We start from the raw sequence: 24,489 nt of genomic DNA, 5'->3' as shown, positions 1-24,489 counted from the left end.
TCAGGCATGGGTCTGCTCTTAATACATGCAACTGATGCTGTGAATTTTAAGTTCTTGTGTCTGCTTTTATCGTCCTCCCTCGAGAGACGCTCAGCTGTCAGGTGCTTTTGCTGCGACAGCCCCACCCCGACCTCACCCCTAAACACCCAGGCACTGTAAACGTGTCTGCTGGGCGGGGAATCTAGATAAGGCAGGTTGGAACTGCTTCTCAGAAGGGTGACACAGACAAGCAATAACGATCAGGCAGCCCTCCTTTGAAACGCCTGGGTTTCAGTTTATGTCTCTCTACCCTGGCCTGTCCAGGGATCTCAAATGCTGACTTCCTGGTTCTGGTCTGAATTCAGAACACTCAAGTAGATAATGGCATGAACTCTAGTTTGGGCAAGTGTTACTAGGCCATGGCTTGGCAAGAGACGCTGATGAGGCAGCAGGCACAATAGGGAATGACTATAAATCCTACATTGCTAATCCCAAGCCTCTCCAGCAGGAAAAGTGAGACCTCATTTACAAGCTGGCCAGTGCCACGTGGCTTCCTTTATTCTTCCTATTTAGACAGAGGTAGCAGGGAAAGAAAAATACGACAGAAAACTGCCAGCCCTGAGATGAGTTACCACACACAAACCCTCACTCACCCATTTCCTTCGGCCTTTCTGCTTAAAGCTCATCAGTACTGGGTACTAGCAAGGCCCAGCCCCCAGCACAGACCAAGGGCTGACTCACCTGGATGACGTCCAAGGCCAGGTCAGACCAATATAGGCAGTTGTGCTCGTAGTCAAAGTCCAGGGCCACTGCTGCCCGCAACCCAGTGAGGGGCAACTGCTCCGTGGTTCCGGAAGCCAGGTCATAGCGGTGGATGGACTTGCGGGTGGCGTACAGGATGAACTCGTTCTCTTCTGCCAGAGACACATAACACACCCGGGAGGTTGGGCCCAGGGGATGCCACTGAGATCCTAGCACCTCTGAGCTACTCTTTTCTCCCACGCAAACTCCTCGAGCCCACTGGTGGTGGGGATCGCGTGGCAGAGCCAAGGAATCCAGAGTCGGAAGGTGTGCAGGGGAACCACATTCCAGCCTTGAGCAAGTGACTTGCTCCAGGGGATCCCTCTCTTCATCTGAAAGTGTCTCACTTGGTACATCTTCTTAGAGATCAAGACCCTGCAGAACGCACGCTTCAACATGCACCTTGCTGAGCTCAGCCTCAAGTTGTCAGGTGGTTGGCGACACCAACCACCACACTCCCTTGTGATGCCCACACCCCGCAACTCCACAATCTGGCTGACCGGAGACCATTAGAGGCTGAAGACTCATAACGAACTTTTCCAACCAACTGGCTCCCTCACTCGTGTTGTTCACAAGGACACATGGCTATTCTTCCAACCTATTAAGATACTCGAGTCGGCTTTTTTGTTTGTCAAATTAATTTCCTTTAAAAACCTGGTGTTAAATTAGAAATTGCATAGAAAATTAATTAATTTTTAAAAAATATCATGTAGGATCTCTGTTTTTAATGTGCTGTACACTGTTATTTAATGCTATAACTAGTACTCCAACAGTATTTTTCACTTTGTGTTGCTATATGGGTGCAAACTGTTGAAATCTTTACTTAATATATACTGAACTGATCTTCTGTATATAAAGAGAATTGAAAATGAATCTTGATGTGAATGGAAGGGGAGAGGGAGCGGGAAAGGGGAGGGTTGCAGGTGGGAGGGAAGTTATGGGGGTGGGGAGCCATTGTAATCCATAAGCTGTACTTTGGAAATTTATATTCATTAAATAAAAGTTAAAAAAAAAGAGATACTCGAGTCGGTAATCAGACATCTCTTCTCAACTCTTTACAAAATGTTCCACAACATCAGCTTCACAAAGACTTCCTGTCTCAACAGATTCTCATGCAATATACTTAGGGTGAGTAAGGGCACGGCTTGATGCTCTAACAGCTGTGTGATGGAATTCAATTTGACAAATGAGAAAAACTGAGACCAGAGAGGTGAAGTAACTCAGCCAAGGTCACAAAACCAGTCAGTGGCAGACGAAGATCGGAACCCAGGCGGTCTGGGTCCACAGGCTATGTTTCAGTCACAGCATTATCCTGCCACCACCATCTTGCAGGATTCAGGAATACAAGCCCAGAGCACCTGCTCTGATGTCAGACAGCCAGCTGGCTACAGGAAGTGCTCTCCCTTGGACACCAAGGACGCAGCTGGGCCGACACCCAGATCCTTCCCAAGCGTCTGTGTGTTGGGCACCCACTCTAAAGCCTGCAGACCGTGAATGTGGGGAGACGCCTGGGGGTGGCTGCCTCCACCCGCCTCTCCCAGCCCTTGCGCTCCTGTGCTTGTCTATCATTATTAGGCGCCTCATGTATGCCTACCTAGGCAAAATCGTTTACAATGAGTGGATAAACAAGCACTGACCCAGAGAAACCGGCAGAGAACACACAAGCAAGACTTAGAGAAACGCCATCCCATCACAGAGGACAGGGCTTCAGGGGAAGGAGGATTAGAAGCAGCTGGGCCCATCATGCCTCAGGGCACAACTCAGGGCAACACTCTGCTGGTATGAGCCTGTGTTCCTAACCAAATGTTTGATACTTGGGTCATCTCCCTAGAGAGACTCACAGTAAAAAGATATTAGAAAAAAAAAAAAGTTTTTTCAAAAGAGCATCTATTTTGACAGGACGCTGCACATGGGACCAAGATGCAAATCTGCATGGCTGGTTAGGCGCCCCTGCCCCCACTCCATGCATTCAGTGAAAGCAATAGGAGTCACCTGCATTACAAAGATTATGCACCAAAAGGTAAGCCCGGGGTGGGCATTTGGTCAGGGCCTGCATCAGAGTCACCAGATTCCACCCAGAGCCCTGCTCCTGACTCCAGATTCCTGCTCCTGACTCCAGATTCCTGCCAACACACATCCTGGGCGGCAGCTGGCGATGGTGCAAGTGCGTAGGTCCCCTGCGCCCTGGATCGACTCCTGCTTCCCAGCCTCAGCACGGCCCAACCCAGCCATGGTGGCATTTGTAGGGGCGAGCCAGCAGATAGGGGCTCTCTCTTTCTCTGCCTCTCTCTCCTTAATAAACAAAATGTACAAATAAATAAATCCACCTAAAATGTTTAATATGGTGAAAGTTTGCCATTTTTCTTTGGTCTCACTTCACTTCAAAGCCATCTAAGGTACCTCCACATGATAACCAATCTCTCCTTTTTGTTTTCCAGAAAACCTTCCCACTGCCATTCCCAGGGAGGGAGGGGGAGTCAAGAGGCAGGGCCCGTGAGGGCTCCGTCCACAGAAGCCAGCCTTATGCCCCCATCTCTCTCCAGCAACTAGAAACCCCACCCTGTGAACTCTGTATCTTCTAAGAAACTAATGCCCCATCGCAGAGCCTACGTCCAGAAATACTCCACTTAAGGCTGGGCACAGAGGAGCATGCACGTGTCTCAGCATTTACCCTAGAGAAGCTACAGAATTCTTGGCCAACCCTGGCCAGGCACAGCACAGCCTGGACATGCGTGTTTTTACAGTAATTAAAAGGGAAGAAAAATGACTGTATTTTTCAAATCCTTCCAGTTGCTGAGATAACTTCACCCCTGCACAGATGTGATGATTCCTGGTAGTCCTAGGAAACCAGCTTTTCCCTCCTCTGTAAATCCTGCCTGCGATTCCATGTCCTTTTTTTTTCTTTGACCTTTAGGAGGTAGCCTACACTGAAAGGGAGACTTCTCCACTTCATCCTCTGTTCTGTTTCTCCTGTCAGTTTCCCTTTGCTGCCAGTTTAGATGGCTTAGAAAAAATTTTTTTGTTCCTCGCTAATTACCTTTAAAAATATTTATTACAGAGGATGCACTCTAGCCCCTTCGGTGCAATCGCTCACAGCATCCTAGCCCAAGCCCTCGTGGCTAATGGCTCTTGTGAGGAGGAGATTTGAGTATCATCTGCTCATTTGAAGGAATCTGCGGGAGCCGTGGTTCTCTGGGAGCCTCCGCAGTGAGGTATGTTAATTACCCTGGTAATGATGGAAGATTAAATTAAGGGACTAACGAGCTTAGCATGAAAAACACCAAGGCAAGCTGGCAAGCAGTGAGCAAAGCAGAGGGCTGCTGGGCCCTGCCTCTGGAAGACAACGCACGTCCCCCGTGACCCGCTGGGCGCCGTGGCTGCTCCATTCCACAGCACGCCGCGGCGGGAGGGCAGCGCCAATCTCCTGCCTCCATGGAGAGGCAGGAGCCACGTGAGTGGGCGGAAGGGCTGTGAACACAGGGCTCTCACGGAATAAGAAGTAGAAACCCAGAGAAGACGGAGCGGAAGCTGAGCCCCAAGCTCTCCTGTAGGCAGAGTAATTTCACGTCTACGTTACAAATACCTGAATGCGTTCCATCACCACTACATCAACTTAAAACACGTTTTGGAACACACTCCATCTTCAGAGCACGTGTAATCACTCTAATGAAGCTGTTTCTTAATAAGCAGGCATCGTGCTCATCTAAAATAATGAGAATGACTCGTTTGCCATTTGGGTGAAGTCCAGTGACAAGTGTGGGGCTCAGAACCTAAATCTTCACTTTGTCGCTTTCTAGATGGGTGACACCTTAGCTAAGTCCTTTAACCTTGTCCTCTGAAAATGCCTACTTCCTTATATTAAAAAAAATAAAGTTGGGGCTGATAATATCTACTTCACTGGGCTGTGAATAGGATTGGCAACATACTGAAAAGTACATGAAAATCTGTAAAATTCCATTAAGGTATCATTATGTTAAAACTGAAACAGACTACTTAGCTACTTCCTAAGAAGGCACAAGTGTCTTTATATTCAACTTTGACAAAGGAATCAAGGAAGACACAAAAGCCTGGGGGCACCCCGTAGTCCCCCACACCTACCATACCACACACACTAAGCAAATATTCCTCAACAAGGAACTGCCCTGGAAAAACTGAACCAATGCGAACTAGTTTCCATTCCCGCAGAAGTGGAAAGCTATGCGCAAGTTGACTTTGGATACTCAGGTTAGGGAAAAGGAATCTCCATGATGCTTGTCATTTCCATCATGTTCCCTGCTGGGTTAGAGCTACAAGCCTGCATCCGGGCTACAGTGGTGAATTAAGTCAAAGAGGAGAAACCACCTCTCTTACCTGCCAGGGGACAGGGGACCAGCTCTCCTTCCAGCCGTGCCTCAACATCTCCTCCACTACAGGTGTCCCCAGAAATCTTCCGGTAGCTGTCACCCCACCAAAGCAAGAAGTCAGAAACATCAGAGAACAGTCAGAAAGGCAGCCCAACTGGGGAGGTACTTCCTGCTTGTGGAGAACACATTCCATCCATCCACCTTCCAAGAGACCCAGAGGGAGGCCCTGCAGTCTTCCTGAATCAGCTGGGTTGATAAATCAGCAGGCCCAGACTAGCGAGAGCAGTAGCCTGGGCTAGACTTTGACACACATCTCTTCAGTAAATGCCCCTGAAGAGGTCTCCCCATGCAAGTCAGGACTGCAGACGCTCCCAGAGTCACCGGGAAGCTTACAGACTCAGAACTTTTTGGACACTGCAGGTAGGAAACACTAAATGTTGCCCAAACTACTTGCAACCCGCCAACATGGAATTCTAGAATGTGGGATATGCATGGATCCCCAGTGGTTCTCTCTTCCCTGACTACCTGGAAACCCCTGTGAGCCTGATACGTACCCTCTTGATCGCCTGTACGTAGAGCCCACGGGACAAGGCACTGGAGGGGAGGATTTTCCAGAAAATCCTGGATCTGGAACACACACCTCTAATGACAAGTCTTCACTCATCCTGAAGCCGAAGTCACTGAAAAGGCAACTGGACGTCATTTACGATTCCAGGCACTTCATAACAACTCTTGACTTTTACAGAACATCCTTCCTATCACTTGTGTTAGTTATTAACATGGCCATTTAAAGAACACTCACTTTATTGCACTAAAATACATCTTCAGAAGCAGCTTTCCATCAGAATCCCAAGTGGAAAGTCACTATGATATGCTATAAATATACAAAAATGACACAAATCATGCAAAAACCAAACACTACTTTTTAAAAAAATTATTTATTTAATTGAAAGGCAGAGATACAGAGAGAGAGAGGAAAAGATAGAGTGAGAGCAAAAGAGAAAGATCTTCCATCTGCTGGTTTACTCCCCAAATGGCCACAACAGCCTGAGCTGGGCCAGGCCAAAGCCAGGAGCTTCTCACGTGGGTGCAGGGAGCCCAAGCACTCAGTTCATTTCTGCTACTTTTCTGAGGCTATTAGCAGGGAGCTGGATTGAAAGTGGAGCAGCCAGAACTCAAATCAGTGCCCAGATAGGATGCTGGCGATGCAGGCAACAGCTTAAATGTTATGCTACGTGGCCGGCCCCCCAAATACTTCTAAATGTTAGATAGGTCCAATTCCCCACCCAAAGATTCTGGGCCTGCCCTCTCTTTGTTGAAAAAAATTAGCAGCAAATATTAAAGAGTTACAAGCACCCAGTGACACGGCTTAGCATAATCAGTCTAATTAAAAAATAAATTTTTAAAGAGTAACATGTTTTTTTTAAAAGATTTATTTACTCCTTTGAAAGCGTTACACACAGAGAGAGAAGGAGAGGCAGAGAGAGAAAGGTTTTCTGCCTGCTGGTTCACTCCCCTGGCTGCAATGGACATAGCTGTGCCAATCCGAAGCTAGGAGCTTCTTCCAGGTCTCCTACATGGGTGCAGGGGCCCAAGGCTCTGGGCTATCTTCTACTGCTTTCCCAGGCCATAGCAGAGAGCTGGATTGGAAGTGGAGCAGCTGGGACTCAAATCGGCACCCACATGGGATGCCGGCACTGCAGGTGCCAGTCCCCAAGAGTAATATTTTTAAAAACAATGTATTTTGACTAAGGATTCAACATTGTTTCAGACTGTCCATAAGCCATTTACATCATTTTAAGTTCCTCATCCTACACACTGCAAACCAGCAGCTTGGTTCACCCTAAGACTTCCTGTGATTTGGGAGTCACAGCTGCCACATCTTCCAGCTCAATGGGCAGCAGCTTGGAGTGGGAAGGAGGAGACCCCAGTGGCATCTCAGCTCTGTTCTCAACTGCGTGACCTCTCTGGGCCCACTTGACAACTCTGACACGAGGCAGGGAGAGGGGGCTGGTGTGCGGTCAGCAGCTAAGATGCCACGGAAGATGCCTGCATCCCACGCTCGAGTGCCTGGGTGGAGGCTTCAGCTCCAATCTCCATTCCAGCTTCCTGCTATCGCTCACCCCGGAAGGCAGCAGGTGATGGCTCAGATGCTTGGGTCTCTGTCCCTGGCCTGGCTTCAGCCCGACCCATTGCTGACCATATTGTGGTCATTTGGGGAGTAAACCAGCAGATGGGAGCACGCTCTCATGTGCGTGCTCTTTCAAATTAAAGAAATAAACATTTAAAAAAAATAAAATGCAACTGTGTCACATATTTCCCCAAACCCTGTTCAAGCTATAAATTCTACAACCCAAAGGGATTTTTTTCTATGTTCATGTGCTCCACCAGAAAAAGCTTACTTTATGCAATTCAACAAACATTTCCTCAATGAAAGAACTAGACACAGAGCAAAGTGGTTTGTGTGTAGCACACCATAATCAACACTTAGCAATTTGTAGAGCACTGTTCAAAATGCTCTGGCTTTTACTACTGCATCCAACAGGTCCCCTTCATGAAATCGGTTCACGTCTGCTGAATAGCCACTTTGATCTTTTCAGGGACAGGGTGGAGCTTTAGCTAAATACTCCTTTTCCTCCAAGAGCAAAGCACCCTTCTCAGGCAACTCTCTCTCCTGGGAAGTCATGACCCCACAGACTGAGAAGCACCAAGACCAGCTCCCTCCCCTCCCCGCAAAGAGATTACCCAAGGCAGTCCACATGTCAAAGGAAATGCTGTCCCATAAAAACACTGTCCTAATGACAGGTGGGTACGTATCGACACACACATTATGTGCATAGGCACAGGGATGGAATATAAAATACACCACTTTTTAGGAGGCGCTGTCAAGACTCGGAAAGCCACGCACTTCCTGGCAACGTGGGGAGGTACAAGGACATAAGGGACTGAGATCTGGGACTGCACAGGTCAAGAGCTGGGCTTCCCTGCGAGGTTTGAAAGACTATTGGACAGAACCTGATTTTCAAGTCAGTTTTCAGTCAGTAGAAGCTGCAGTCACAGGTAGACACTTTTTTTTTTTTTTTGACAGAGTGGATAGTGAGAGAGAGAGACAGATTGACAGAGTGGATAGTGAGAGAGAGAGACAGATTGACAGAGTGGATAGTGAGAGAGAGAGACAGAGAGAAAGGTCTTCCTTTTTGCTGTTGGTTCACCCTCCAATGGCCACCGCGCTGCAGCCGGTGCTTCACGCTGATCCGAAGCCAGGAGCCAGGTGCTTCTCCCGGTCTCCCATGCGGGTGCAGGGCCCAAGGACTTGGGCCATCCTCCACTGCCTTCCCAGGCCATAGCAGAGAGCTGGCCTGGAAGAGGGGCAACCGGGACAGAATCCAATGCCCCGACTGGGACTAGAACCCGGTGTGCCAGCGCCGCAGGCGGAGGATTAGCCTAGTGAGCCGCAGTGCCGGCCTACAGGCAGACACTCTTAAGCTCACTCGTCTTCATCTCAGTTCCTGTCTTCCATCCGGGGACCACTTCCATTCCCAACCCCACCCCCCCGCCCAGTCCAACCCCACCAAGACCACACACTCAGGCTGGCTTCTTTCTAGCAGCTACATCAACTGCAGGATGGCCTGAAATGAACTTCCTGGGGGCTATCAGCCTCACCCTCTCATGTGGCCTGTAGCAGGTTTGTTTGTTTTTGTTTTTTTTTTTTCTAATCTGTTCCATCCTGGATGGCTGCTTTAAGGGAAGCAAAACCTATGGGTGGAGGCTACCTGTATTCATTGGGTTGGAGAATGGGAGCAAAAGGGAACAAATACCTGTTCCAGGACCAGGGCCTCTACAGTGTCCATCAGCGCAGGGAGGACAACCTGAGGCCAAGAAGTCCCAGATGACAATGACAACTCCAGGGTGTCTACAGCAGAATATAGGAAGGCAAACAGCACTGGGCTGACATCCCCAGGGCTCATCTGTGCTGTGACCTTGGAAGGGAAGGACTGTCCCGTCTGGATTAAGCCTTGCTGCTCACAGGGCAGGCAGAAGCTGCACCTGCATGAAGCTTGGCAGAACTGCACAATCCAGCATCCCCAAGGCAGCGCTTGCATTTTAAGACCCCAAGCGAATGATAGGCACATGGAAGTTCCAGAAACATTGGTGTGGGACAGAGGCCAAATCTGGGTGGCTTTTTGTTTGTACAATTTTTTTATACATTTATTTCAGAGAGAGAGAGAGAGAGGGAGAGAGAAATAAGCCCCCATGTGCTGATTCACTTCCAGAGCCTGCAATGGCCAGGGCCAGGTTGAGGCTGAAGCCAGAAGCCAGGAACTCAATCCAAGTCTCCCATTTGAGGGACAGGGATCTACCTGAACCAGCACTGTTGCCTCCCAGGGTCTGACAGAAAGTCAAGGTCAAAGTCAGGAGCCATGGCCAAGAATCAAACACACACTCTGATGTGGGATGCAGGCACCTTAACCACTAGGCTAAATGGCTGCCCCTGGCTGGCTGCTTCTGTAAATAAGGTTTCAGTGGATCACAGCCAGGACCATTTATCCACAACAGACGTCACTCAACTACTGGAGCTTCCACGGACACAGCTCAGTGGTTACAACAAGAGACCACAGAAACCACACAGCCTAGGAAGCCTGAAAGACTGACTCCGAGTCCCTGTTCCAACCTCTCACCTAGAACACATGAGTAGTTTCTGGCTTCAGCCAGAAACAGTATGCATGGCTGCCTCTGTGCCTCGGCTCCCACTGAAATTGAGTTCTGTGTCTCTGTTCAGTGCCTGTGCTCTGCTGATACCGCTGACCAACCTGCAACAACCATCTCCTGAGTTATTATCGCTGAGACAGTCGGGGGCTCTGGGACCCCAGATCCTCCACTGCCACAATTGTCTGCCCACAGCACAGCTCTCTTCTGACCATCGGCCTGCCTCAAACGCCCTCCAAGGCTGACTGTGCCGACGGGGCTGACGGGATAAGGCGCACACCCTCCAGGGTTGCTTCTCTGACCGTAGGCCCTCTTTCAGCCTCCTCTCCACTCTGCCCCACTTCTCGTACCCTGCCACACTTTCCTGGCTCCAAGCCTGCACACCCTTGCCACATGGCTGCAGGGCAACCTCTCTGTACACCCACGTGCTTCATCTAGAAATTTCCCGGTTCCCAAACGGCAAATCACAGCCCTCCTCTTCCTGTCATTAATCACAGGGGAAGAAACCGACGCCCCTTCAAGGCACCTGCTGCTTTCCATCACCTGTCAGTTACTTCCTCCCATGTCACTACTTCCACTTTAAGCATTCTCAGCAGTGCCTGGCATGTTTTGCTCAAGAAATAATGAATGATGCCAAAAATACACATACTAACACTCCCTCATTTCAGACAAGGACATAAATCCTCTTAGAAAAGGGGTCCAAAGGAAAAAGAATTACCCACGACGGAAAATTCAGACATTTCCGTCCCTCAGTTCCGCTCATGGACAGACACTCCAGAGCTATTTGCTCCTGAATAAGTTGCTGCGGCCTCCCTGGGTGGCCGTACAACACGCAGTACGTGGCTGTACCAAGGACAACCTGTGTAAGAAGCGCCTCGTGTTGCTTACTCGGTACTTGCTCCTTTCTATTCCTTGCCTTACTTAACAGAGTGCCCATGCCTTAGTCTTCTCCCCCTATACTGCTAAATGAATAAAACACACGGTGATTCCCCAGCCATGGCAGAAGAGCTCACCACTCATAGTCCTCCCGGGTGCAGGAGCAGTTGGACACAACCACTGGCCTGTCAAAGTCTTCTCCGTTAAAGCATGTGGCGTGCGGGGTCCTCCGTTTGAAGACAGTCTTGTGTCCAAGCAAACACTCATTCCCTCGCTCATCAGATGGTGACCAGAGCTTGTAGTCATTCTCTGTGCAAGGAACCCCTGGGGGAGAGAAGTACAGTACAGAGCGTGAGAGGCAGGCCCATGCAGGGTTTCCCTGCTCATCACTTCCTGTCCATCCTGTTGCCACCAGCAAGCCACAGACCTCAGGAGCTGTCCCAAGGCCCTAATGGACTTGAGTCAGCCTGAGAAAGCTGGGAAGAGGAGAGCCACCTTTGGGCACCATGCAAACTTCGGAATTACTTTAGGACACTCAGAAGTTCTCTTTTGAAACACGAACCTGGGGTGTTTCTTTCCACAGTCATCAGGGGAAGCTTGAATCCCTTGTCAGGGGCACTGTTCCCTGCCTGCTTCCACCTGGCAGCATGGTCCCAGAACAATGGAGAATTCACCTGCCCCACTTGAAGGGACAGGACTTTCACAGCAGGAAGGTGAGACACGGCAAGACAACTTGCATGGTCACTCAACTTAGAAACATAAGCAGTGTGTGCTTACTACCCCAAGGGCAAAGTGTGCCTATGTTTACATGGGTGTTTCATGTCTTTTCTTATGTTTCTGTAGTACGATCAAATACCACCCTGAAGCTGAAGCACAGCTACCAGTGGAATGCAATTCAAATCCACAAGTCTTCATGAAATCCCTACTGAAAGGCTATCCGGCTATCCAGCAGATAAAACAAAGATATGCACACGTTCTTGTTTGTAAGGTACACACATCATTCAGCTGTGTCATTCAAGCTGTGATGAGTGTACTTAGGTCTGGGTACAGAGCAGAGGGGGTGTCTTTTAGCTGGGACATCAGAATGGACCCTGAAACAACAAAGGGATTTCAACCAGTGGAGAAGGGATGAGCAGGCAGCCGGGATGACGCCAGCCAGGGCAGAGTTAGGAAAGGGCAGGTCGTGGCTGTACCCTCGATGGCTTGGAGAGGCCTCTGCATCACCAGCACCCTGCTTCACAGACAGTCAAGCGCACTCACGGACTGTGTCCCCTTGGAATTACTGATATGGGAGAGTGCTTTTCATTCATTCATCAACAGACATACACGTGCCTGCTGTGTGCCAGGGACTGCGTAAGGACATGAAGGCATGAAGAATAACACAGTGCATCCTCATGTACCTCCCTGGCTTTGTCACCAACTTGCACGTGCCCTTCTCCTCCAATGGATCATGAACTCATCCAAGTACCTGATGTCCAAGCTGGAGCTTTGCCCATAACAAGAGGTCAGTAAATGTCTCCGGGCAAAGGGCAGAGAGACAACGGCTTACCCAGAGCGTCTGTGGCATTGACCTGGAGGATGAGCCAGCTGTGAGCGTTCTCCTGGTTGGAGCCGAAGATGGTGAAGACCGTGCTCTTCTCTCCGGGTTCCGTGAGGAGCCCGTACACAAACACGGGCTTCTCGGAGAAGGTGAAGGCTTTCCAGGTCTCCCCTTCGTTGGTACTGTACCTGCCCAAGGCAAGTGAGAGCATCCTGGTGAGGAAAGTCTCCAAGGCAGGCACTCGGCTCCAGACCACGTTCACCAGGACCAGGAAGCAGGACTGCTTGGAGAAACGGCTGAGCTAGGCTAGCACAAGGATGTTTGCGCCAGAAACAAAGGAAGCCCAAGAGACTCGCACAGCCAGCCCCAAAGGACTCGGGGACCAGCCTCCTGGGCGCTCCAGCTGGCCAAATTTAGAAAAATTTGAACACAAAAGAGAAAAATGGTAACAGATTAACCACTGAAGAAAACAGGGCATGGGTCTTTAATGATGGCAAGCGAGAGAACTGAAGAAGGGAGGGTTTTTTTGTTCTTATATTAACAGAGAATACCACCTAATAAAAATTAAAAACAATAAAGGAATGAGGAAACTTCAGGTGCATCATTGGATGCTAAAACCACCTGTTGGAAGTGTCAGGGACTCGGATGTTCACAGTCTTATTCATACAAGACTCATTCACGACACTGGGGAAATGCAGTTTTCCAGTGGACACTCAGAGTCGTAAACTTCACCGAACGTAACAGCAGCGTCAGCACAACCTGACGTTACGTGTCTCCTGAATAAAGGGCTGAGGACCACCGCACCAGAGGGGCACTATTCTCCAACTCTGGGCAGATGCACGAGGAAAGGCATTCTCTATGATCACTGCTCTGGACTCTTCGACGACACCAAGGGCATGAGAAGCAAACGGATAAAAAGGAAGAGGTTCGGTTGGTTAACAGAGGAAGGAAAGGCGTAAATGCATTCATAATACATAAATTCAATACAGGTTTCTTCGAGATTGACCAAATCCTGAATGAGGGAAGAAAGGGAACCAGACGTCACAGGACAACTAAGAAAATAGAGTCTATAAATAATACTGAGCTCACGTTAATTTTCTTAAGCATGATATGACATTATGATTATATAGGAAAATGTCCTTAGTAGAGATACAAGTTTAAATATTAAGTTGTGAAGAGACATGATGTAGGCAACTTATTGTTCAAATGATTAAGCTAGGAAGGACAGGAGGAAGGAAAGAGGGAGAGAGGAAGAAAGAGAAATAGAGCGGGGGAGGGGGGAGAAGAACAAAGGAAGAAAAGGAAAGAAAAGAGGGAAAAGACTGATGATAGAATCAAGGCAAACTGGCAAAAAATTAACTGATGACTCTGGATGAAGATTACACAGGTATTCTTCCTACTTTGTGTGATCTTAAAAATCAGGAAAGTAAAAAGCGGGGCTGGCACTGTGGCGCAGTAGGTTAATCCTCCTCCTGTGGCGCCAGCATCCCATATGGGCGCCGATTCTAGTCCCGGCAGCTTCTCTTTCGATCCAGCTCTCTGCTGTGGCCTGGGAAAGTAGAAGATGGCCCAAGTGCTTGGGGTGCCTGCACCCACGTGGGAGACCGGGAAGAAGCACCTGGCCTCTGGCTTCAGATCAGTGAAGCACTGGCCGTTGTGGCCAACTGGGGAGTGAACCAGCGGATGGAAGACCTTTCTATCTCTCCCTCTGTCTGTAACTCTACCTCTCAAAAAAATAAATACAATCTTTAAAAAAAGGAAAGTAAAAAGTTAGAGGAAAAATATCCTGGGAAAAGTCTGAAGGTAAGGAAGCAAGCTCTTGAAAAAATAAGCAGCATTTAAGCAAGTGAACTAATTTTAAATTCCCTTTTGTATTGAAGAAGAGGAAGAAGAAGAAGGGGAGGAATAAGAGGAGACCCTTGAGGGGCCTGGGGGCGGGAGGAATCCGCTTGATACAAACCCAGGAGAAGTCACTCGGAGCTCTCTTTAAAATCACAGGACCTCTGGGGCTCTCTCTAATCATATACAAACTTTTTTTCTCACTTTCCTCATTATTTTTGCAATTTTACTTTTATTCCCTCTGGATTCTAGGACTGACGGAAAGCTTTTTCATGACATCATTCAATCTAAACACTTCCTCTCACACTGAGATGACTGACACCTCTACGAGCAGGCCAGGAGTTACATCAAGCGGCAGAGTTATGCAGCAAGGTGACGAACCTCACCAGGAGGCTAAGGGAGGTGTTCTACAACAAGTTCTCATCTGTTTGTAGACTTTGGAGTTCTGTGAATTTGGAAGCAGGTATCTGGATAAGTGACCTTGCTCAATTTCTTCCTTGCCCAGTGTGAGGAGCCAAAAGCTTAGTACCACTTTCAATGCAAACTGGATGTGCAGTGTTGGCCTATTAACCAGACATAATGGCAGCAACCCTCCTGCTCTCCGATAATGTTGAAAGTCCATTTATTTGTACATCGCCAAGTTAATTCCATTTAAGAGCTCCACAAACCCAAGACAACTTCAGGAAATGAATCACCCCAATTCTCAAGAGGTTTCCAGAGGACTCTGAAAATAGCTCATTCATGAGACTAACCAGCAGGTGCACAGTCACGCACAGCCTTATGTCTTAGGATAGAATTCTCATTTAGAAAACAGAATTGTGGGGGAATGGATGGTCACATTCCCAGACATAGCAGTTAAGGGAACATCTATTTTGGACTGAATTCTGAAACCTAAAGGAGAGACTGTGTTGGTGAAGTGAAAGCAACAAATCTTTCAAAAAAAATCACGCCACCTTTTTATTCATAAATCATGGAATATAAAACATTCCAGCTTTTAAAAATAGAGAATTCAAACTGTTGAAGTAAAATTATAGACATAATCCCATGGTCAAAAACTCCCAAGAAGATGGAAGGTCAGATACCAATACTCACAATATCACAATGTAACAACAGATATTGTAAAATGGAGAAAGAGCGGTGGATGTGCAACTCAGGGGGCTAACATGAGGCTGCATAGAAAGGTCCCTAATGAGCCCAGAGTTTTCAAGAATACATTCAAGATAAAAGTCATATGATACGGAGCAAAAAAAAAAAAAAATTACAGGGCAGCAGTAATCTGCTAATTATTCATTACTCATTCCAGCTGTAATTCTTCCAGCTGGGAGTCTGTTGGAACAGTAGCCCTATGACACAGTTCAAAATGAGTCAAGGAATGTGTTGCAAATTACCAAAACAACTGGTACAGGGATGGGATGGTGTTCTAGAAAGTTCTAAAAGGATTAGAAAGAAATACGAGTACTGTTCTGAGAGCCAGTGGTATCAATAATCACAAAGGAATTTCCATTTTGCTTTTATCTTTATCAAGGAGAATGGTCAAACTAGACAAGACCAAAAAAAAAAAAAAATATATATATATATATATATATATATATATATATATATGAATTAAAGGGAAACTATTACAAAATAAATTTTAGAGACTGGAAAGTCTTAAAGATAGATCTTTTAACGATCTTTAGAAAAATCATAGAGAAGACCAGAAGAGGGGTCCCATTGTGGCACAGTAGGTTAAGCCATGGCCATGATACCTGCACCCATATCAGAGTGCCTCATTTAAGTCCCGCCACTCTGCACTTCTCTTCCAGCTTCCTGCTAAGGTACCTGGGAGGCAACAGGTGATAGCCCAAGTACTTGGGTTCCTGCCACCCTTGCCACCCTCGTGGGAGACTCGGCTGGAGGTCTGGGCTCCTGGTTGCATCCTGGCCTAGGCCAGGCTGTTGTGGGCATTTGGAAAGTAAACAAACATTAGGAAGATATATCCATCTCTCTCTCTCTTTGCCTCTCTGTCCCCCCCCCACCACCACCACACCATGTCTGTCACTCTGCCTTTCAAACACACAAATAAATCTTTTTGTAAAAAAAAAAAAGATTAGAAGAGGGAAAATAATTGTATTTTCCTAAAGAAGAAAAGGTGATTTCTGGCACGGTTACAAGTCAGGTGATTTGATAGCACTTACGTTAAAGGAGGAAGCCAGGGATGGGGACCTAAATGGTTCCATACACACAAGTCACAACAGAGCAACCCTATACCCTTTTCTCCTGGAAATGCTTAAAGAACAGGATGATGACACAGAAGATTTTTCTTTTTATGATAATCTTTGTGGACCACACAGATAAAACTCACAGCTCGTCCAACAAATCCCCAGCATGCTGCGAGATGGTCTGATCTCAGCCCACAGCAAGCCTCCCTGTCTCACAGAGCTCAGCACATCTGTCAGGGATCTGGACAGCAATTTGGACAGTGAGTGTACCAAATCTGGAAGGGGTATTGGGCAACTCGCACAGATAACAGCGGTCAATCGCGGGACTGAGAGTGCTTTCTGACAGCAAAAGAGTAAGCAAACAGGAGACTGAAAACAAAGTTCCATATGTAGTTCCAAACCCCACCTGCTCAAGTGTTAGATGGGGAACCTCCGCTCTTGACTAAGATCCACAAGAGAAAGAGATCTCTGAATTTTTAAGTTAACTTGAACTCAGCCTACTAATACACGATATAAGATGGCTAAATCCCAAAATATTATATGCTGAACAAAAGTCAGACATCAAATAGACACAAACATACAGAATTCTGGAATAGGCAGCACTGGCCTGTAGGGATGACAATGAAATCGGCTCAGTGGGTGCCGCAGACTGGGGCGGGAGGGCGGGGGTAGGGTACACTGCCTGGGAAGGCACAGGTGGGTATCTTCCAGAGTAATGGGAAAGCTCTACACAACTTACATGCATCCTTTAGAACTGCTTATGCGATTTGAATAAAACTTTCCAGGACCCGCCACTGTTGCGGGGGTTATCAAAAATGTCAGGTGCAGACTTGGGTGCTTATCTTCCTGTCCCAATCATAGGGATAGGTCCCAACGTCTTCTGCGTGTTCCACACATTCGGAGGCAGACCCAGGGCCCATACACAAGGCACTGCCGTGGCGATGCAGGGCGGAAGTGGCAGCCCAGAGGTGGGGATTCTGCATGCTACAGATCATGAGGAAAGGAACGGGGGATGTTTTCCACAGAACAGCACATGTTCAGGAGGACACGGACAGGCTCCTCAAATACCTGGGAAGCTTTCTGCAGCCTGTGTGTGTCCAGGGAGCAGGGCCACGCCCACTGCACAGAAGCCAGCGTGCAGAGGATCTGGGCTCTCTCTCACCAGAAAATGTTCATTCATAAAATGAGTGGATAAATCAATGAGCATATGAACAACAAATTGTTTCAAAATGAAACTGAAGCACCTTTCAGTCTGGCAAATCCCCCATTCCAGGGACAAAGAAGAGACTAGATGATGGTCCATCAATTAGGGCAGAGAAATATCTTGCAAAGATGCGTGGAAGGCTGAACCAGCAGACGTAATGCATCCAGAAGCCTGCTGGACCTCTCCCTTGGACACGCCACAGCCACTTCAATGCACAGTGCCCGAGTCTGCGCTGATCACAGGGCCCTGCAAGCCTACTCCTCTACCCCTGCTTTGCTAGGAGTGCCAGGGTCACCTTCCCCCATGCCCCCTGCAGCCTGAGGCCTCAAACACACCTCCAGCATCACCACTCACCCCAAGTCTTGCTCCTGTTAAATTCATCCTCCTCACTCTGCCAAAGCCGTCTTCCTACAATGCAAAGCTGGCCCTTTCATGCCCCTAGTTAAAACCCTCAGAGGGACCCTTGCCTCAAAAGCATGGTTTCATCTCTTTGCTAAGGTTCCCAGGACCTGGCTGCTGGCTACATCCCCACACCAAGCCTCATTTCTCACTTCTCCCCATCTCCTAACTTGCATTCCATTAACATTAAAGATTCCACAGAGTCACGCTGCCACATTGGTGCAAACCCTTTCTAGCTCTCCAGTGCCATTCTGACCTTGGTTGTTACATTTCAGTCTCAGCTCAAAGTCTCACCTCCTCCCAGAAGCCTTCCTGTCCCAGACAGCACCACCGGGCTGCCCTCGCTCTGGCTCCCACTGCACCCCATGCTCACCTCCGTCTCATACCCTCTCATATTTAAATGACCCAACTTCGTGAGCGTGTTCTACAGGACTGCCATTCATCGGGAACAAGGCCTCTTACCGACTTCTGTCCCTGGCATCTTTCCTGGCATACCAAAGGAGCATTAATTACTGCTTGTGGGAGGAAATGAGATAAGCACTACTGGACTTTCCTCTTGTTTCTCTTCACCCTGTCGCTCAATTTCTCAACAGTTTAAAGGTGAGCAAAACACCTGTTCCTGTACACCTTAAGAGGCCGGACTGGAGTAGGGATGGCCGACTGTGCAAGTGCTCCACTAAGTGTTAGCCACCAGTGCTGATACTAGGAGCGCTGACAACACGAACCCTAGTGCTGCCATCAAGTGCAGAGCTTAACTGCTGTCCCCTGCATTCTGGAACTGTCCCCCGCACAGCTTCTTCCAGAACGCATGTCCAGACCAGACAGCTGCTCTGCTGCACGCAGCCTTTGTAGGCGCTTCTCAGGTTTCCCAGAGGGAAGCCCAGTGAAATAAAAAAATAAAATCTCCTTAGAGGTCAGATGAACTGGGGCAAGCCCAAAAATATCATCCGTGTCCACCAACAGTATCATCCTGCTGACAAGCAGACTGGCGAGAAGAACAGACACGGCTGCATGTCTGCTGTGATCAGGTAGACTCACCGGTGTTGGCACTGTTTCGGTCAGGGAGCAAAACACAAGAGCACGGATTACGCACACGCGCCCTGTGCAGGCAGGCTCCGCGGCAGCGAGCCGGATGAAGGCCTGCGCGCATCCCCCTCTCGGGCCCTGATTTACTCATTTCCGACATGCAGACACAACAGCAAAACAAAGCGTTCTGCTTCTTGCTCTCAATTTCAATTATCAGTAACAAAGGGACCGGTCTCAGAAGAGAACCAAGGCAGAAGCGGAAACAAATAACAGTCAACTCTTAGTTATCGGTGCTAATCAGGGACAGAAAGACGTGAATAATTTTTTTAAAAACAGCCACCCAGGGACACAAGTGCCTGGCTCTTACTTATTAAACCACGTTCCAACAGAAGCTCTGTCCCCAGTACCTCTTGACTCTCCTGGGGCAGGCTCAGTCCTATCAGGTTCTCCTCTCCAAAGACCAGTAAGTGTCAGGTCAGAGTTCCCCTCAGAGCAAGCCCCTCCTCTCAGCCTCTCCTGGCTGGGAGACATCACAGAGCCCCAGCATGGCCACAGAACTGGGGGGAAGGCCTCACTCCTACTGTCTCCTTGGTATTTGGCACGTGGGCTTCACTGTAGATGTGCAAGAAATGTTTGCATAATGGAACTGAAATGATTCCCAAGAGAGAGAAGCTTAAGCTCCAGCCTGGGCACTAACTCATATAACTAAATCATGCAATTTCCTGTGTGAAAACAGAAAGGTGGTTTGGGCCACTTCAGGTGCCAATCACCAGACTTCACACCTCCAGGGAGTGGCCACTCCCATTTGTGCCCCAGGGGTTTCCATTTACACAAAACACAACAGCAGTGGTCCCTGCTGGGGGATATGCAACTGGCCCATGACCTTGATCCCTCCCAATTTTATAAATCAGTAAAAAAAAAAAAAAAATTACAAGCAATCTCAGAAGACTAAGTGTGAATGATCTATTTATTGACCAAATATTTCTAAAGGCCTGCTAACCTGTATAGAACAGAAATACTTGTCTACAAAGACTTTGCTAACGAATAGAAGAGCTCAAGCATGTAATTAAAAGAACCGAGGAAGAATGTGATCAATGCTAACTAATCAGACAGCAGAGAAGTGCTGTGAGACTCAAAGGAGAGACATTGCCATGGCTAGGGAGGCCGATGGCCCCGAGACCCAGCAACAGAAACCCAGTTTTGCCATCACGAGCAGCCTCTGCCCAGGCAGGGGAATCACAGTAATCCCCACCATGGCCTGGTGATAGGAATATTACCTCCTGTGTCTCAGAGCAGCCGGAGGAGAAGCAAAACACCTCCGTGGGCAACAAACTGGGGAAACGCCAGGTGGTGGCTAAGCAGATGTAGGCCAAGCTCAGGTGGTATTTGGGACACGGGCACCTGTCAGCAGGAAGCCCGTCTCCAGCTTCATATGTGCAATTGCTTCGTCCAGACATCTCCCAAGGAGCGGTACAGAGAGGAAGGCTGCAGTGTGTGTGACCCCCAACGGCTACCACCCCAGAGTCCTTTCGGAAATGGCTGGGGAGGGCGCTGGGGTCTCCTGGCAGCGGCTTTATTTTCCTGATCGTGTTTTGCTCCGGCTAGCACAGAGTGACGCTGTGTTCCCGGAGCACGGGCGCACCGACAGATGGTGTGAGAGGACTAGAATCACACGAAGTCCTTCAGGGGAGCCAGCCTGGAATGCTAATGTAATCTGCAGTGAAGTTAAACAAGGGAAATCAAGAGCCCACTCCGAGACCTGAAAGCCACACAAAGAATGAAATGTACTCCTAGGAAGGCAAACCACGTGGCCTGCACGTCTCACACACCACAGCCTCTGCCTCCTCTATCTTACACCTAGAGGGCGGAGTGCTGCTTCCTGTTCAGACACACGGCCCCAGGCACAGCGAGTGCTGGCTAACTGTGCAAGAAGGGAATTGAATGGACAGATATATAAATCACTGTATCAATTGGGAAGCATCATGCTTGGTGACTGTCCTCAGCTGAGCAGATGTCAATTGAAATACAGACAGAGGGTTGCGCTGCTGCCTCGCCTGCGCAGTGCCACATGGAACTGAGAGCAGCCACACACCAGCAATGTGCTTCTCTCTGCTTCCTGGAGACCAGGCAGCTCAGCGCACGCTGATGAACCATCGGGGGAAAGTCGGCTGCTGAGATCACCTTCTTTGAACCGCCCACCTCTCCCCTGCTGCTGCTCCTCACTCCGAAGGAAGCCAAGGGAGAGAAAGGTTCCGTCCTCGCAGTAAGATTACGGCAGTTCTTGCCACTCTGTCCAGCATCCATCAGATGGGTTGAGCTCAGTGAGGTCCGGTCTGCCCTGACCTTTCACTAATCATCCAGTAACTCAGGCAAAAGGAATCAGAAGACGGGGTGGTTCTCAGAAAATCAGGACTCAAGGGCACCAAGGCTACTAACCCTTGATAGTGTTGCTTTGCAGAATAACAGACAGCGAGGAGTCCAGGACGCAATCTACAGACCTGAGAGCCAGCCCTGGCTTCAGGCACGCTACCTCACCTTGCTGAGCCTCTGACTGCTCACCTGTAAAATGAAGCGGTTAACCCTCAGTGTTCAATGTCCCCTCCCGCTCTGAGAACCCCCAAAACCAAACAGCAGAAGCACTTAGCTGTCAAGTTATACGCACTCTGTAACTGATATCATTCAAGTGTTATGAATATTTATCACGATTTATTATGACCCTTCCATGGGTGTATCTCTGGATGTCAACTTGTGCAAAGCAAAAATAAAAAGGCAAGTTAAAGAGTCACTGGTTAATGTCTTAGTCATGGTTAATTCTTTACACAGAATATACTTTTTCAGATCAATAGAACGATTTCACTTGTTCCTTATGCTTCCTGGAGACGGGAAGGGCATGTTATTATTCCCATCTTACAGACAACTTCTGTCCTATCCAGAGGTCACAAACCCCACAACGCAGGGCTGTGCATGATAATCCACTTGTAATCATGGACAGAAACGTCTGGGAACAGTCTGCTGCTCAAAAGAAAAGCTCGAACCAGAAAAGCAGGAACACTTACTTCAGTTCGTTGGTTTCCATGCCTTGGGCAATGGCCATGATGACGCCGCCATGGTCTCCCCATGTGTAGTAGTGAGGTCCAGGAAGTGCCTGGAGGGGAAGAGCTGCTGGTGACGCCACTGTACGAGCACACGGTGCAGCAGACACACACGCGCAAAGCCACACTCATGCACACTCAGACACGGCGCCAGGGCCACCACCTGGATACAATTCTTCAATTTAGCACATGTTCACCTCCATTACTATCTCAGCTGCCCACACAATCCTGGGTACAGGCAGAGCCAGTTCTTGGATTCCAATTTTATTCCCAAATGCAGAAACAAGGGGTTAATACTCTAAACAGCAGAAGCTGGGCTCACACCCAAATCTCTTGACTCACAACAACCAAGGATTAAAAGTTAACTTTGTGGGAGAGCATTTAGCCTAGTGGTTAAAATACCCACCTCCCACACCGGTGTACCCAGCTCCAGCTCCTGACCCTGGCTTCCTGCTCATGTGGGCCCTGGGAGGCAGTGGTAACGGCTCAAGTAAATGGGTCCTGCCACTCATGGAGACTGCATCTGCAGCTCCTGGCCATCAGCTCAGTCCAGCTGCTAAGCAGATCTGGGGGGTGAAGGGGCAGATGGGAGTGTGTACTCTCATAAATAGACAGACAATAAATAAATAAATATAAATTAACTTTGGAGTTCTCAACCTACTGTAAGAGTAAAACCTCCCTGTACCTAATTACAACAGAAAATTCTGGACAGAATACAGAAAACCGCTGCCAGAGGATGCTAAAAAGTACACAGAGGCAGGCAGTGGGTAGAGAGGACATAAATCCTAGGGAAGCCACCCACACAGTTACGGGCTTCCTGGAGCAGCCTGGCCCCAAAAGAAGGTCCCAGTCATGGAGTTTCAGGCACAGCCAGGCAGCTCCAACTTCTATAAAAACCACTTCCGCCAAAGGAACCAGGAAAAGGAGGCCGTGCAGGCTGGGGGGAGTGTGGATGGCGTCCCAGAAGCAGGGTGGGTGGCAAACAAATAAACCCCCTAATTCTGTGTATGAATTTACATAATTCACAGCCTGATCCCTCAACTATACATGGATGAATCAGAACCAAACAGCAGAGCAAAGGCTTAGCAGACTGAACTGGCATTTGAGCTACCACCCACAGGAAGCAAGACTATGCATACAGACAGAGCTAAAACTGGCTGATTCTCCTAAAACACAATCCCACAACCTCCAGAAGAGTTCACCCCATGCATTTCACTGGTGTGTCCAGACTATGAACCAAGTATTCGCCATGCAATATGCAGATGCACTTAGAAAACAAGTTCATCTCAAGGAAAAAGACAATTGATGGGCACAAATCCCAAGACAACATGTCTACTGGAATGCTGAAATACCTACGCTAACCATATTCCATGGGGTAGGGAGGGAACCACATGTGGAATGAACCAAAGACAAAAGCTATCCCCCAGATAGCTGCAAATGTTTTGGGGAAAATAAAATGGAACTCAATACAAATTTTCGAATGGAAAATCACAATGTCTGAAATAAGAAATTCACTGACAGTCTCAACATCAGCACAGAAATGACAGAGGTGCTAGTGAACTGGAAAATAAATATAGATCAGTAGAATTATCTATTCTAAAGGAACAATGTGCTTTTTCTGAAAGTGCCAAAAACCTGTGAAGCAGAAAAAAATATCTGAGAAAATAATGGCTGGAACTTTCCCAAATTTGGAAAACCAAAATTTATGGATTCAAGATCAGCATCCCTTCTCTTTCAGTTGTTTGAGATAGTTTGAAAATTGGTGCTAGTTCTTCCTCTAAAACAAAGATGAAATTGAAGATGACAAAAAGTTCACAGATTGGAAGAATTAACATCAAAATGTCCTAGTACCCAAAGCAGTTTACCGACTCAATGGAACCCCTATCAAAATACCAAGGACTTTCTTCAGAGAATTAGAAAATCAATCTCAAAATTCATGGAGGGGGGCTGCTGCTGGGGCATAGCAGGCCGGCATTCCATATGGGCACCACTTTGAGTCCTGGCTGCTCCACTTCGGATCCAGCTCTCTGCTGTGGCCTGGGGAGGCAGTGGAAGATGGCCCAAGTCCTTGGGCCCCTGCACCCACATGGAATATCTGAAGAAGCTCCAGGCTACTGGCTTTGGAAAGACTCAGCTCCAGCCATTGAGGCCATTTGGGGAGTGGCAGATGGAAGACCTTTCTCTCTCTGTAACTCTCTCTCAAATAAATAATAAAAATCTTTTTAAAAAATTCATGTGAAAACACAAAAGACTCCAAATAAAGCGATCCTGAACAATAAACACAAACTGGAACCATCAGAATACAAAATTTCAGACATACTACAGGGTTACTACAACCAAAACAGCATGGTACTGGCATAAAGACAGACACATAGACATAAATCCATGCATAAACAACCAACTTGTGCTGGAAAAAAAGGCTAAAAACATTTCCCAGAGAAAAGACAATCTCTTTGGGAAAACTGGATTGGGGAAATTGGAT

The 24,489-nt window shown here is 48.1% G+C and overlaps 1 protein-coding gene across 1 annotated transcript in view; it reads right to left on the bottom strand.

Annotated features, from left to right (window-relative positions):
* SORL1 (sortilin related receptor 1) overlaps positions 1–24,489 on the bottom strand; it is a 175,305-nt gene that overhangs the window by 80,267 nt on the left and 70,549 nt on the right. The window contains exons 12-17 of the mRNA XM_062197223.1: positions 21,972–22,060; positions 12,256–12,434; positions 10,844–11,030; positions 5,678–5,803; positions 5,131–5,216; positions 721–893 (exon numbers count right to left, since the gene is read on the bottom strand). Of these exons, the coding sequence (XP_062053207.1) occupies positions 721–893; positions 5,131–5,216; positions 5,678–5,803; positions 10,844–11,030; positions 12,256–12,434; positions 21,972–22,060 (840 nt within the window). The remainder of the gene's footprint in view (positions 1–720; positions 894–5,130; positions 5,217–5,677; positions 5,804–10,843; positions 11,031–12,255; positions 12,435–21,971; positions 22,061–24,489) is intronic.

Source organism: Lepus europaeus, chromosome 7 (genome assembly GCF_033115175.1).
Source record: "Lepus europaeus isolate LE1 chromosome 7, mLepTim1.pri, whole genome shotgun sequence".
Lineage (NCBI taxonomy): Eukaryota > Metazoa > Chordata > Mammalia > Lagomorpha > Leporidae > Lepus > Lepus europaeus.
The sequence above is the reverse complement of the archived record's forward strand: the minus strand, read 5'-3'. Positions and strand labels throughout refer to the sequence as shown.